This window comes from Corapipo altera, unplaced genomic scaffold (assembly GCF_003945725.1).
Source record: "Corapipo altera isolate COAL_440 unplaced genomic scaffold, ASM394572v1 78, whole genome shotgun sequence".
Taxonomy (NCBI): Eukaryota; Metazoa; Chordata; class Aves; order Passeriformes; family Pipridae; genus Corapipo; species Corapipo altera.
Genome location: NW_020884904.1, coordinates 3,295,578 through 3,311,735, shown reverse-complemented (window position 1 = coordinate 3,311,735; position 16,158 = coordinate 3,295,578). Strand labels below are relative to the sequence as shown.

Sequence of the window (16,158 nt, the reverse complement as noted above, 5' to 3'; positions counted from 1 at the left end):
ATGGTGTGTGTGCCCACCCAGCAAGGCAGCCCAAGCCCTGGGCTGGGAATGCTCTCAGTGTGCACCCGCTTCCCATTCAGACAAAGATTCAGTCCAAAGGGACACCATGTATGCAAGAGCTCCCATGCTTCAAGTAAGCACCTGAATTCAGGAGAGACTCCTACTATACACACACATAGTTCTGTGATGATTAGAAGTCCAGTCAGCTGATATTTATCAGGAACACTGTAAGTACTTCAAGACATGAGAGAAATAAAGCTTTGAAATCAGGCACAATGCCTACCAATTGGTGCTGAGGGAAAAACAAAAGGCATTTAATTTGTCTCAAACACTCTGCAAAATGGCAAGGCAGGCTCACTGAGAAACTCTTCCAACAGTTAAACTGTATTACTTCCTTTTACAACTTTCCTTAATTGATGCCATTCAACTTTTCTTCTCTTTTGGATTATCTACCTTAGCATAGATTCTGCAGAAAACTTCACTCTTGGTTAAGCTTGGTTGTAGCTAAAAAGCAGCTGGCCTAAAAGGAACCAAACTAACCTTACCAATGTAGAAATTCTAGTGTTCACACTGAAATTAAATGCCTTGCAAATGGAAGAAAAAACCAAATTTAATGCTTGATAATAGTGCTTGTAAGTATCTGGACTCATTTGGTTAATTCTTCCAAAAGCTAAATTCCCCTTCTGCAGAGTTCCTCTCTAAGAGCAATACACATGGTTTAAATACTCTGAGCTACTAATGATGATTGCTTAAGATGCAACTTACTATTACATTTCCCAGAAAGTGCTCTATATGGAAACATTGGGGGATAGGAGGAAAAGCTAATGTGAAGCAATACTTCAAAGAGCATAAAGAATATTTTCAGGGACGCTCTACAGTTATCCAGTGCCTGGTTAATAACACATACAATAGAGGATTATCTAGAGGAGCAAAAGCAGAGAAGATTCAGTAGATGGTTTTAGCCTCTCAAGTTAGGGAGACTTGAGGTAAACCTCAAGAACATGCACACTTCCCAAAAGGTCATATTCTTCAGGGAACAGAAATGGCAGAGACCTCACTGCACAAGCCCTTGAAAAGGTACCAAAATAAATTAAATCTGAAGTAAACAGACCACAAATAACAGACACCAGAACAGTACCTCTCACTATGCTGCTACACTACAGAACTGAATACCAGTGAGGACAGAGGAGCCCCCTCCTTAAAAACCATGAAAAATGAAATGGCACTTACTATTTATGAAATCACAGCCATCCAAAGCATTTTGCATGCTAGGAACTGGGCAAGTATACAAAGTAGAAAAATAAAAAGAGTTCTTCAATCACAAAGGTTTAGTTTTTTTGTCTCTGGAGACAGCACAATTGAGAGGGCTGTGAACAGCTGATAGCTCTGTATGTAAACCCTTGTGGATACACTGATCATTATTTTACACATGCAAAACTAAAATTATATAAAGACAAGACACTTGGCAACATGTATAAATAGAGATATAATTGAAAGAGCATCCTTAAGGTAGCTGCTAGGTATTTCAGGTCTCTAGAACAGTCAAATATTCCGTTATTTGTTGCTGAGATCTCGGTTTTCTGATCAAAAGAAAACCCCACTTCAACAGTAGATTGTCACAAGTGAGGACACATTACATCATCTACAATAAAACGTTCTGAGACACTACAGTAAGGAACAAGGGTGACACATGCTAATTTAAAAACTTGTCCTTCCCGTGTACTTTTATCATCACAAGTAACAGGGTGTCCAGGCCAAAGTCTTACAAACCTTAGAAACGTGGATCTAAGTAAACAAATGTTTATGGTGCCAAAGCCTGCTTCCTGAAGTCAACAGCACCACTTACCATGGGCTCAGTGAGGCCTGGACCACACCCATGGATTCCAAAGGCAAAGGACAATTGCAATTCTTTAGTTTGACACCAAGTACAATAAGGGCCAAAGCCCCAGGCAGATCTAGCAAGGCCTGCATCAAGCCCACATCCTCCCTTTCAGCTCTGTTCAAAAGTACAGAAAGAAACTATTTAGGTGCTGCCAAAAGGACAGCTTCTGCTTGAATACAGCACTGAAAAACTAAAACCCATTCACCTACAGCCTGTATCACCTTTGTGCATTAGGTCCCAATCTTGCAAACGATCACCCACTTCTTATGACACACAGCAAATATGGCTATGCAAGCTTATACACACACAGCTGACTCGTGGAAAGCATGTTTACAGTGGTCCTAAATTCTAAAGGATGCTCCTGTGTCATTCCTGCAAGTAAATGTGACCTTCAGCACTCATTCTCAGCACTACTCCTCTTCATGTCAACCCAGAATTTGTGACAGAACAGCTTAAAGTTGCTGCAGCTTTCAGAAACTCCTCAACTTGCTGTTTAACACTGAAATACAGGAGAACATAAAACTTAAGTCTGTCAATAAATCTGCAGTATTATCTAGCATGTATCAATCAGCAGACAGCCTGAGAATGCATACAAAGCAGTGATTATCTTTATACAACTATCTTGGTCAGTCTGGTCTAAATGTGCTAGTATCAAGCTAAGCTTTTCAGGATATCTTCCTTATCTTCTAAAACAACATATAAAACCCACAGAGTCTGTTAAGATTTAGACTGGAATAACATCCTTTTAGTTGTTGAAATAAAAACACTGAGAATATACATAATCAGTCTTATACTTAGCAAAGAACTGGATTTTGGGTTTTAAAATCTTTAAACTTCTCTAAAAGAAAAAGCTACTGCCCAAGACCTTTGCGACCATTTCACTAAATCCAAGCTTTTTAATCATACACTACATTTGTTTGATTTAACCAGTGCTGGAAAACTCAGCATTGCTTATTTTCACTGAAAATGATTTCAATTTCTACCATTCTCCTAAATTAGAGTGGCGAGACAGACATGCAAATCCAGTGCCATGAAATGGTCCACATTAAGTTGCTCGTTAAAAATATATTGCTACAGCACTTCAAAAGTTTCTTTAAAAGGAAATGCAAAGGCACATCAGAAAAATGATCTTACTTTAGCACTTGCTAGGTTTGTGATCTGCCAGAACGCTAAGTCAAACCACTTTTTGGATCAATTTTACTGATAAACAAACCACACTCTTGCCAGCAACATCTGAAACAGCCACACGTTCCTCCCTTCCCCTTTGCTATCTCCAGCACCTCGTTCTAGCATCGCTTCTCCCGTCCTTCACCTTCTCTTCTGGGTTCCTTACAAGCCTCTGAGGCAGCTACCAGTGAAACCACAAGGATGCTCCTGCAAACACAGAGAGCCCTCAGCAGAGCAGCCCTATGTATGAGAACAAGCCCTGCATTGTTGACACGCACAAGAAAACTCAACCCTACAGGGAGCCTCGAGAATTCTCTACAGTTTTACTGGGCTTGAAGTCAGGTCTTCAAGCCATTGGTGGACTCCAATGAGGTCTCCATTAGGGACTGCTTTCTGATGTACCCAAGGGATAGTCTAAGCTTGAATTTTGTACTAATGCAGCTGTTTTGTTGAAGATTTTAATCATCACCTGACAAACCATTAACTTCTAGGATACAAGTGAGTTTCCCTGCTCCCAGGATAAAGCATTGCCTTGAAGCACCAGGTGTGACCAAATGTGGGACCAAATGCCACCACAAGCAAACCAAAACAAGCCTTATGGCATATGTGTGCAAGCCTTAAGCCAAGTCAAACCTAAACAAGTTGGGACAGACAGTATTTTCCCATGTATTAGACTAAAACCCTTCGAGCAAGGCAAATCAGTCTTTTTAAAACTTCATTATAAAACCAAAATCAAGAAGTCTACAGTGACACTGAGATATCCATGGTATGCTAGACAGCAATATTATATTTTTCCACAATGCCCTTCAACTGAGAAGCACTAATTAGATTTTCTCTCAAAGCTCACCTCTTTGGCCCTTGTCTAATTTAGACACTGCTTTCTTTAACAGCAGCTGTCCCACACATCCATGTAAATAGATTAGCAACAGAGATGCAGTTTATGCAGTTCCAAGACAATGAAAAAAAATTTTTTTGCAGAACTCAGAATAAATTATAACACAGAACAGCTCTTTATACACCCTTTGGAATAAGTGAGGAAAATTCTGATACTCACTGTATGTATGAATCAGGAGCCTAGAGGAGTTCCTCATATAACCCTGATGATTTCATAAAGGTTCATATACATTTCAAACTTTAGAGACAAGCAATGTTAAATATTAATATCCCTTCTGTCACTGACGATAAATTTGTCTTTATTGAAGTACAAATAATGGAACCATATGCCCTCTTCTGCTGTTCTACAACAACACATTATTCATGTTCCTTGGCAGTTTCTGTCAAGAATTAAGTGTAGAGCTCCTTTGGCACTTAAAGTGAAGGGTATCTGAAAGCCTAATCATAAAGCAAAGTAGTTTTGAGATGAACCTGTAATCTGCAATGTTAACTACATTAAAGATGACTGATTAAATTATTAATATGAGAAATGCTTACAGTGACCAATAACTTCACAGAGCATGCACTTTGAATTCTGCTTTACATTTTAAAATTATACATCTATTTCTTTTTGCAACAAAGGTTTTGCTGGGGTGATGGGAGTGTGGGGGGAGTGTTTGTTTTGTGAGGTTTTAATTGGTTGGGTTTTTTTTGGTTGGTTAGTTGGTTTTTTCAAGCAAACTCTCTACAATGAAAGTCTCAACAGCAGTGAGCTCTTGTTCTTCCCAGGCTACTTTGCCTCTCGAATAAGCCAATCTATTGGTATAGGATAACTTCTTAATTATTTACTAAGAGACTTAAAGTCTCAAGTCCATTTCTGTGGCATAACTACATTCCCAGCCCGCAGGGCCGAGGAGTTTAACAGTCCTTACTCAGCAGTGACTGCCAAGGGGATTTCTCAGACTAAGTCATACTCATCATGTACAAAGTTTTAAGAGCTCACTCTTCAAATAAGAACAAGAAAAGCTGAAGCTTCAGAAGGACAAGTCTTCCAGCAAATTCCACCACACAGGCACGCTGCTGCTGCGATCTGTCCTGTGTGTCCTCCCCTCCCAGACAATTCTGATCTCTGTGAGGTGCTATTAAAAATCTACTCCTCCATATTCATAAAAGGATACCTCTAAAACAAAATGTAAACCGAGGTGTCAGATTATCCTTTAATAGTACTTGGATTTAATTTTTGACATCTAAAAATAGATCAACTGCCTTCCTTTAAAAACCCCAAAAATAAGCTCATAAAACTCTTCAAAAACTATTTACCTTTTAAATAATTGAAATACCTATTTGAAGTTGAAATTAGTTCATTTAGTTGGAAGTATTACAGTGATTTTAAAATGAAGAAGTTCTTTACAAAAGGAGGGCAGTCTTTCAGAAGCTTGTGGTAACAGTGAAAACATCCATGGTGCATATTAACATGCATATGCACACATACATTTTACTTCATCAGCTATTCTCTCTAAAAAGTGTACTAACTACATTAATTAGACCTGTCAGTACAGTCAAAATTTTGTAAAAATGTAGTAAACCAAAGCAACAAACTGTTTTCATGGCAAGAACATACACTATTGTGTTATTAATTACGCCATTGAAAGAAAAGGGGGGAGGGGATGGAGAAAAGAAGGAAACCAAGAGATTAAATACTTCAGTTTTCATTAAAAAATAACACAGTTTGAAAAAAGTTTTCCTTTGAACTTGCCAGGAAAAACAAATGAAAACTACCAGCATATGGATTTGAGAAAAAGAGCAGTGTTGGCATGGAGACCAGACTGGAGGTTCACAAAAATATCTTGTCTAATTTCACGCAGTTTTTTTAAAAACAGGGTTTTTTTGTGTCAAGCTATGTTGCAGCACTGCCTGATATTGAAAATAAAAACCACCACCACGAAACCCGGTGTCTGACATGCTTCTGCTTTCCCAGAAATGTAAATGGTAATACAAGAAAACAGTCAGAGAAAACAGCAGAGGTTAGAGAATAGTACCAGTGCCTCTAAGCGGGGTGTTCCCATGGTTTACCCAGTTCCTCCCCTGCAAAGTTACACCTCCAAGTGAGCAGATCGTAGCAGGGGCTGGACATTTCCTCTGCTACCTTGGGTAGTGCTCAGCTACTTTTGGTCCCCTGATCCTCACAACCAGCTCTTAAACTCTCTTGGCACTTCCCTCAAAAGAGTACTTGTGAAGCGAACAATGGGATAAAAAGAAAACAACCTCTGTGAAGTCTGACCATAGTCCCAGCCCCATGTAGGAGTTGCAGAACCTTTACAGACCATTTGTTTCTCCTTTACACAGGGGTTGCTGCTACAAGGGAGGACTTCCTCAGCCCCACCCCAGTTAGGACCAGTTTGCTCCAGTGTACGCTGACATTTTGCTGCAGACTGAAGCATTCGTTCTGGAGAAAATCTGAAACAGTTCTGTGCAGACACCTGGCAGGCTGGGTCCATATAAGCCAACCCCAGCTCAGAAATTCAGTGCAGTGAAACCCAGCCTAACCCCGTGCAGGCAGGAACCAGCACAGCACTGAAGCCAGCAGAGCTCTCTGCTCACTCACCATCTCACAGAAGCAGTTGTGTGGCCTTTTGGCCACAGCTGGGGAATTCACACTGCACTTCCTTGCACTTCCCAGCATTACAGGGCTAAGTTTTGCAGAAAAAAAAAATAAATGTTCTTTCCGTAAGCCCAATGCATCAATTCCTGTAAAATTACAGTTTAATTTTATCAGAGCACACAATTTCAAAAGCAGGCTCTATCTATTTCACCAGATTTTCCTCAGCATCTCCAAGGAATAAAGACCAATCCCAAACCAGAGCCAGCAACAACTTGACAGTAGCTGTTAAGAGTTAGCACTAGTGTTTTGGCTCATTTCTCACTCCCCTCGTAGTCATGGACAATATTCAACCAATCAAGATGAGCTCCTCTCACCTCCTGAGGAAGTTCCAGCTTAGATCTGTCATCCAGCCCATTAGAGTGCAAGCCCATGAGGTAAGGGACTGGAGCATCTAGAAAATGAAGGAGGGATGCTGGAAGGATAGGAACATACACATGCTGCCACTGAAATGGAAACATTAGTGCTGTGATGGTCTCTGCCACAGTCATCAACCTCTGATAATCTGAAAAAGATCAAGAAAAAAAAATAATTTTTTTCACAAATATTTTTAAGTAAGTTAATTTAAACTAAAGATATGAGAGCTTGCTTAAAAACAGAAACCACAAAACCCAGCACTAGCTGAGTGGCATCTTAATGAAAGCCCAGACCTGCACACCCAGCACATTTGCTGAAACAACAAAGAGAGCTCAAGGCAAAGTAGGTCATTCCACAAGTCATATGGAAATGAGCAAATTGAGTCTTCATGCATGCTAAGTCACTTTCTGTCACCTATACCGGGGTCACCAGGAGCACCAGTCTGAGAACAGAAGCAGTATTGTAATCAGCTAAGAAACACATCGGAAATAATTTCTTTTCTCTGTGCTTATGACTTTCTATGGAAGCCTTGGATGAAACCCAAGGCATCTGGTATCTCTCAGATAAACATTTTTTAAAAGAGTGTTTAAATGTCTGCAAAGCTTGCTGTATAGCAGCCAACCCAACAGTGTGACTGAAATAACTATGCAGAAAATAAAAAGGATCAGCTTCATTTATCCTGTGCAATGTATGACCAAAGCCCCAGTACAATGTAAAAACAACCCCTCTCCTCCTAGAATTCAACAGCAGGGCTAAATGGACCTATGCAGCATGTCAAAAGATCTTTTTATTTAATAGCTGGTGGCTAGAGCAGTTCACACTGCAGGATGCTGGGCCAACACCTCACCCTCCTCCTATAACTACAGACTTAAGGGGTTTTGGTATCTAGGTATCATAAAGGGCGAGGCAACACCAGATGAACTCAGAGAGTGTGTTCTAATACCACTGCTGAAATAGGCAGACTGCTTTCGAGCTGCCAGGCTGGAAAGAGTGTAAAACAAACTCCTGGGACTAGGAAAATTCTCACCTTCAGTCAAACTATAAATAGAGCACAAACTGGAAACATAGGATGGATAATATTCAATTCCAGCCAGTAAAGGGAGGGGAAATAGAGGCAGGGAAAAAAATCAGTGACCTGTGTGCTGTGGTGTGGGGTATGCATATCTTCTCCTTACGTGTTCATAAAACTAGAGACACTGTGAAATTGGAAAAGACACTTGAATGCAGAGGCTCAACTGCTGAGGTTTCTGAAGCTGTCGCATGCTGTTGCAGAGGGGAGATGAAAACTGCAAGAATAACATTTGTTCTAAACACTCTGGAGAAACGTTAAGCTTAACTGTGCACTTCCCAAGGTTATGGCTTTGATTCTATCCTTTAGCCAGCCTCCACTCAGACTTCAGATAGCAGAAGACAAAGGGTCGAGAAATTCAGTTCCTGGCATTCATGATTGATTTTGTTTGAGGACAAACTTGCAGAGTTCGGGGTCTGCAAAGAATCCCACAACCCAAAAGGAACTCAGCATGGGTTTTGTTAACATCAGTCATAATTCTGCAACTTAAGCTTTGGATTTTTTCTTTTCAGATCAAACTGTGTTAGTGGAAAAGGTCACTGCATGGAGTTACCTGTCACTGCCCCGCAGTAGAACTCCTATGACCTGAGGAGTCCCCAGTCAAAACAAATGAGAATGGCTTAAACAGTTTATAAAGTTTTTGCCAAAAGCTTATTTGAACTGAAACACATTAGGGGACAATCAATGAACATCACCAGCAACACTCCCCTACTCTGCCTGGACACCGGCTTCTGCCTCCACAGCTACTTTGGGTTTTCAGCTTTAATCACAGCCTGACTGCAAGGAAGTGATGAATTAATGATAAGCTTTGGGAAGAAGAAGAATCTATTCCATACCCTATTTTCTTCAGTTATAAAAGGAACTTTAAATGTAGCCATAGACACACAAACATCCCAGCTGGTTTGCATTCAGCTTGTTTATTTGAAAGGACAAGTCTCAGAATAGAAACAGTGTTTTCCTACTACACAAAACCCGCTGTCTAATCCCGCTGGCTAATTTAAATACAACTTCTCCCTCTGTCATTAAGCTAACTTTAGTATTAGCCTTTCAAATTAATTACCAAGTAACATCAATAATTCAGAATTTCTATCCACTGGGCAGCCACCCCCTGCCACAGAGTTATCTACAGATGCAGCTCTCTGATCCTGGATATCCACATGGCTTAAGCCATTCCCAACTATTTGGCCTGCACAGTTGCAGCCTGCACGTAACAATGACTGCATTCTGCAGGCCCTGTCCACGTCAGGAGCTGTTGGCAAAAGCCAAGGACAAAGGCAAGAAGCCTACAAACATAAACCAAAATAACCTTTCCTGAAAGGGTATGGAGGATTTTCTGCATTTAAAAAAGAAGCAAGCAGCACACTTCCAGTAACAAAGAATTAGAGGAGATTTTAAAATAACAACAACAAAAAAACCTAAAAGAGTGAAGAAGCACTTCAGTAGTGGTGTTGCTCTTGTTCCAGAATCAGAATGAGCAGGATGGGAAGAAGGTGGCAGCCGTAAAAAACATGATTTCACCTCTCCATTTTTACATTCTACCAGAGAGAAGTGCCAAGTGCCTACAGAAATTCTCTGACTTGGTCAAATTTAAAACCATTTTATGATCACACTCTGGAATATTTTTTCCTTTTAATCTTCCTACTTCATGGATCATAATGAAATACCGCTGTACTTGTCAAATAACTCACAAGTAACTTCAAAAAACCTGTAACTGCAGTAGGAGCCTACTGTGGTTAGTAGAAGCAGTGGGTCAAGTACTTCCTATTTGTGTTCACTTCTGTGTCTGACAGGCTGATTCAAGGTCGCTGCACCAATCAGCAAATTTCCTCTATCAGTGGAGGCATAAGAAGAAAGTGTTCTATACAAGAGGCAGCACAAGACTAAGACTGCAAAGAAATTAAACTAATACTTTAAATCTCCCAAATTAACATAATTTCAAAAAAGTGAAACAAAGATGGAGATGAATGATTCAAAAGCAAAGCAGAAAAATCCCCTTCATTTGTACTTTAATGGCAGCAGACAGCAAATACCCAGCAAATAAAACTGTTCAAGATCACAATCTGCGGTAGCAGTGCATCACACTTTTCCATTTTTTGTTTTAAGCTGTTTAGCAAAATCACCTCCAAGTAGATTTCACAGCTGTCAACTCAGTGCCCACTTTGCAGAAGAGCTCTAGGTGCTCTCCAAGATAAGGAATAAGTCTATTTCACAGATACAAGAGCAACATAAATTGCAGGAATGCAAACCGGCTCTCACAGAATAACCTGGTAAGGGCACTGCTGCAGGCCTCCAGCACCACTATCTCTCTACCACAGTTCCTTGGCACTGGCTCAGCACCAGTAGCAGCTTCAGATTCTTCCCTCTCTTACAGGCACCTACATCCTTCTAACACCTGACAAATGGCAGACAGGTCTCTCAAGAGGACAGTTGAATTGGGGTATTCGTTCCCTCCATTTGGCTCACACCAATCCAAAACACACAGGCTGTGCCAATATAGTGGGACAAAAGAAGAATTTCCACAGGCTTCAAGTCAAAAACATGTCAAAGGAATCTTAAACCAAAACACATTCGCTGCCAAGTGAAGTTCCTCCTATTCCAAGGACTAACTGCAGCTTTATATGCTAAACAATTTGTTTCATAAAGCATTGCACTCAGCAGCAAATTTAGAGTCACAGAATCATAGAAAGGTTTGTGTTGGAAGGGACCTTAAAGTTCATCTCATTCCAAACCCCCTGCCATGGGCAGGGACACCTTCCACTAGACCAAGTTGCTCTAAGTTCAAGGCCACAGCCTGGCCTTAAATACTTCCAGAGATGGGGTATCCACAGCTTCTCTGGGCAACCTCTTCCAGTGCCTCACCACTCTCACACCACAGAATTTCTTCCTAATATCTGATCTAACTCTTTCAGCTCTGAGGCCATTCCCCCTTGTCCTGTCACTCCACGCTCATGTAAAAAGACCCTCTCCAGTTGTCTTGCAGCCCCTTCAGGTACTGGAAGGCTGCTCAAAGGTCTCCCTGGAGCCTTTTCTTCTCCAGGCTGAACAGCACCAACTCTCTCAGTTGGTCTTCACAGGAGAAGTGCTTCAGCCCTCTGATCTTCATGGCTTCCTCTGGGCTTGTTCCAACAGGCCCATATCCTTCCTGTGTTGGGGGTCCCAGAGCTGGACAGAGTATTCCAGGTGCAGTCTCATCAGAGCAGAGGGGGAGAATCACCTCCCTCAACCTGCTAGTCATGTTTTTTTTGTTCCAACCCGGACCATCAAGAGTTTTCGGGTTTGGTTTTTATTTTGGTGGTGTTTAATTATTTTGTGTGTGTTTATTGTTGGTTTGGTTTTTTTAAGAAAATCTCACAACACCTCTTATCCTGACACATAGTGTTCTAAATCTAAATCCAACCAATGAATATCATAATCTCATCTGACATAGGAGAACAAGAAATTATCTCAATCACCTCAAATGTCATGGATCTGAGCACCAAGAGATTTAACAAACCCAAAAGACATTAAAAAATTTAATATTCATATTCTGAAGAACAATCTAGACCTCACACTGGTGTGCATGCAAGACCATGAACAAGCCTTTAAAAAAGTAAAGCAATTTCTGATACCACTCAGAACTGAGTGCACCATCACCTGTATTTCCCTTCAATCTTCCCTGTTTTACAAACAGCAAAAACCAGGTCTAACTCAACCATACTGACAAAAGATTAGAATATATTGGGAGTATATTCCAGTTAAAAAACAACAACAACAACAACAAAAAGCCAAACAAAAACCAAAACAAAAAATAAACAAACAAAAAAAAACCACCAAAGAAACAAACAACAAATGAAAAAAAACAAACTCCCCAAGAGGAAAAAAAAAAGGCACAGGGATTAAATCCCTCAGAAAGTACTTAAGAGAAGCTATGTTTCAGAAAACATCAGCTACTATTACTGAGAAGGCACTACTGCAGCTAGTTCACCAAAACTGAGGGCCGTAAGTCAGCAAACAAATAATTAAAATTCTTTTTCTACTGAAAGAAGACTTTTCAGCCAAAAACTACAGGTGACAACTTGATAGAGAGACAAGACACTCCCATAAGGTACAACACAGCCCAACCAAGCCAAAGTTTGGGGTGAGGCAGGGGAACAGTGGACAGACACTGTCCTAACTGATCATGGGTCCCTTTGAACTCCAAATGTCTGTGTCTGCAAACAAGAAACTCAAGTGTTCCAGGGCTATTTTAAGCTTCTTTAATTAGCCACTGATCAGACACTTGGAAAGGGCCCAAGACTGAAAGCTGAACCCATTAATATGACTTGGAAAGAGAACCCAGAATACAGAGGACTAGTCCTGGAGTGAGCTGAGCTCCAGCTTGAGAGGAAAGAGTACCAATAACAGGATGGCCTGAGAAGAGATCCAGGAAAACTGTTCCCACATGGCAATGCACACACTGCTTTTCCTGCAGAGCTTCCCACCATCCAGGCACACCTGATCCCGCCACAGGAGATCTTAGGCACCACTACAGGCCAACAGGACCTCGCTCTTCTTCAGATGGAAGAGGCTGATGTTTGAATCCTCCATGATGGGACACAGGTATCCGCACAAACAAACTCTCTCTAACTCTCCAACATATAAACACCTGATCCATTTCTGGAGAAACCACAAAGGAAGTTTTGTCTTCTACATAAGTATTTCTAGATTTTCTAGGAACAATAAGCAAAGTAATTTGGTTTTTAAATCCAAGACCACTATACAATTCAATAAGTTTTTTTGACTGTATCCGAATTACTGTGCAGTTTCTCTATTGTAATTCACAGTGTTTATACAATGCAACAACAGTGACATAACACCCATAACACACTTTTAATGACCTTGATTGTGCACATAAATCCATCTTTGGCTTTAGTCTATACACAGATCTCAACACACAAACATCTGTACTTCATGTTTGGAGGAGGCTGTTAGTAACTGCAGGTTATATTTTATAAATAGTTGCCATTTGTATTCTACATATTTCTGTGATATCTCAATGGAAGAAAACATCAAAAACAGATTTCAGTAACACCATATTCCTGGATTTGTCCAGTAAATCCATATTCCTGGATTTGTACTGGGGTCTTCCAGGTTCCTTTACCACTACTATAAAACAGTGTTCACAATGCAGTCTGTCTATTTTAAACCATATCATTATGGAGGGGTGGGTCTGGATTAATGCTACTCAGCTTGAGACAAAAAAAAGTAGAGAAATTATCTTTTGGCATAATTCCACATACTCTGTGTTAGAGCAATAGGATGCATAGTAAAAAGGCCAGCATCCACAAATTTTAACATAGAAAATGGATAGCACTCCCACACTACTCACTAATTGGTACTCGTGCTATTTCAGCCTAGTTGCTGCCTATCTTCTTCAAAGCAAGTTTCAGCTGCCTGGCTTCAGCAATAACTGTCTCAAGGCCTTAAGAGACCTTGAAGAGATTTGGGATTTAAACCAAGGAGATTTGGGATTTAATTCAGCCAAACAAAACTTTTTTCAGGTAATTATCTTTCAAAGCAACAACTGAAATGTTACATTAGGTACTCCAAGAGAAGATTGTATTTGCACCGCTAACTCTTCTTCAGAAGGGGCTATATAACTACATATCTTCTTGAAATACACGTGTAGTTTGGCAGAGAGAGGAAGGAATTCAACTAAGCAGATAGAGAGGAACATGGAAGAAGGTATATTCCTCTATCCAACAGCACAGTTCTAGAGTCCACAATGAAGGGATCAGTCAACTCATCAATAAAGAAGATTATGTGAAAGCCCAAAGTTTTAAGTTTAGGCATCTAACAGCAAGAGCCAATGCAACAGTCTCTTTGCCACTCCTGTTCTTTTCTTTACATTAAGACCTGCACACAGATCAGCCAGACTGCATTAGCATGCTCATGCCACTTTAATACAGCTATTCTGTTGTTTGTGTGGTTTTCAGGATTCAAGAAACAAAAAGATCCTGTGCCAGTACAACTACAAGGTAAGAAAACAAAACCCAAGTACTCACGCTGTGAATAAAGCAGTATCTGAAACTCCAAGAGGGCACAGGTAAAGAGTTGAACCACATTTTCTACTCCAAGCAATTCAAAAACTTCTTTAACTGGAAAATCAAATAATGGTAGTTCACTGGTGCTTGGCCTCTGGCAGATAATTGGTCCATAAACACCTGAAAACTTTAATGACCTTCCTGCTGGAGGAAGAGGAACCTCGTAGAGAATATTGTAGATGTAGCTTTCTAAAGGTAGCGGTGGCGGCTGAGGTGAAGTCACTGCTTGGTGAAGTTGTTCTAGCACTTTCTTACAAGCTTTCATAAAAGACATGGGAGTAATCAGACAAATGCACTTTGAGACGTAGAGCGTGTCTCTGCTGATGTCATAGGAGTTAAAACGCTGTAGCTTTGAAACAGAGGTGCCATTGCAGTCTCCCGTGCTGCTGCAGCTCTCCTTGTCACTTGTGGGTGGGGTATGAAGAATGTCATATTCAGCATTGTGCATATGATACAACGTCTGCATTGCACTGCAGATCTGTTTGCTAGTGACCTCCTCAAAGAACGTGAGAGAAAATCCAAATGTCCGTGAGCCATCTTCACGAGTAATAATGAAAGAGTGGAACTGAGGTTCTCTGGAATCTGCTTGTGTCTTGAAAGCAAGCCCTTTAGGCATACACAGCTATAAAAAAAGGGAGAAGGGGAGATAATATCCGTTAAAACACATTTTTCTCTTCCCCTGCCTCCAGAAGCACTGGTGAAAACGGGATTTAGAATCCACAGACTGCCATCGCATTTCACTTTAAATTCTATTAAGTGTTACATTTCTACAAAATACAGGAATAGAAATCTAAATCAGAAAAACAAACGGAACTGCATGCAGTTTCTATTGAAACTCATAAACGTTTCATTACCAGCCTCAATGGGAATAAAATAACAAAATACAATCTCGGATAAAGAAAAGTGTTTTGGTCACCAAGACCAGAAACCTGACAGAGAAAAGTACTATTTTATCTAAATTAAAAAACTGCAACACACTTCATTAAACAGAAAAATCGTGCACAAAAAAGAGATTCATTCATTGCAGACTAATTTCTTTCTCTATTAATTTTCTAGAATGTAACAAAAAAAATCGTAAGAGAACAAAAAAAACTCTCCTAGGGACTTACTCATTTCCCCCCAAATATACCCTAATTAAATGAAAAGGCCTTTTGAGTCTGCCCAATTTAGAGAAACTCATGATTTCCAATCCATAGCAGACTTCACACTTTTTTTGTCAAAGAGAACAGAGATTAATGCCTTCAATTGTTCAAGTAGGTTTTTGTCTTAAAAACAAAAGCCATTATGTGATACTGACCATTCCCACTGCATCCTGGTCAAAAGGGTTCCATTCAACATTCTCAGGATAGCGAGCAAGAACTTTGGATTTAAATGTGCGTCTTAACGGAGTCTGTTCAAAGTTTTCCCCTGCAGGTGAAAGAAAAAAACCAGAAATAAATATTTCATTCTCTTTTCAAACTCAAACAAGGCCAAAAAGCAGGACATCAGCAGGTAGATGTGAGGATAAGTGAATTAAGGGCACACTCCTTTTAAGAGAAACAGAAAATGCAAGACAGTTCGTTAGCATATAGTCAGACTGCAGATATTAGCAAGGATTAGCACTGTAACAGTTCTGTCATTAAGTATCTGTGCTTTTCCTAAGTGTGACAATCTTGAGATTGTGGCCATGACAGCAATTCTCTAAGCCACTCTTCACATATTTCAGATTCTCATTAAAACATAACTAAAGCTTCAGTTTCAGTGGAATTTTGTGACTGAAGAAAAGCACAAATAGACAAGATGCAAAGATGATGCAACTTTTAGATAGACATACAAGTGACATCATGAGATCGCTTAATTTTGTTTTAAAGTCTTAAGAAAATAAGGTATTCACCATCTATTGCAAGAAGTTAGCTGTGAAGAGAGAGTCTAGAAGGTTAAAAGATCAAGAACCACATAAACGTCCATGAAGAGAGTATCAGATGAACAAAGAATTTTGCCTTTTTTTTTTCCCCACACTTTTTCCTTTACCTTCTGATGCACTTGAAATGAAACGGCTGCCACCATCTCGGGTTTTAGAGGCCTGTATATACTGGCATAAAGCTATATA

The 16,158-nt window shown here is 40.1% G+C and overlaps 1 protein-coding gene across 1 annotated transcript in view; it reads right to left on the bottom strand.

Moving 5' to 3' along the window:
• Window positions 1-16,158, bottom strand: part of DENND5A (DENN domain containing 5A) — a 67,923-nt gene that overhangs the window by 33,026 nt on the left and 18,739 nt on the right. Inside the window, exons 2-5 of the mRNA XM_027651082.1 lie at window positions 16,080-16,151; window positions 15,367-15,476; window positions 14,031-14,691; window positions 6,899-7,086 (exon numbers count right to left, since the gene is read on the bottom strand). Of these exons, the coding sequence (XP_027506883.1) occupies window positions 6,899-7,086; window positions 14,031-14,691; window positions 15,367-15,476; window positions 16,080-16,151 (1,031 nt within the window). The remainder of the gene's footprint in view (window positions 1-6,898; window positions 7,087-14,030; window positions 14,692-15,366; window positions 15,477-16,079; window positions 16,152-16,158) is intronic.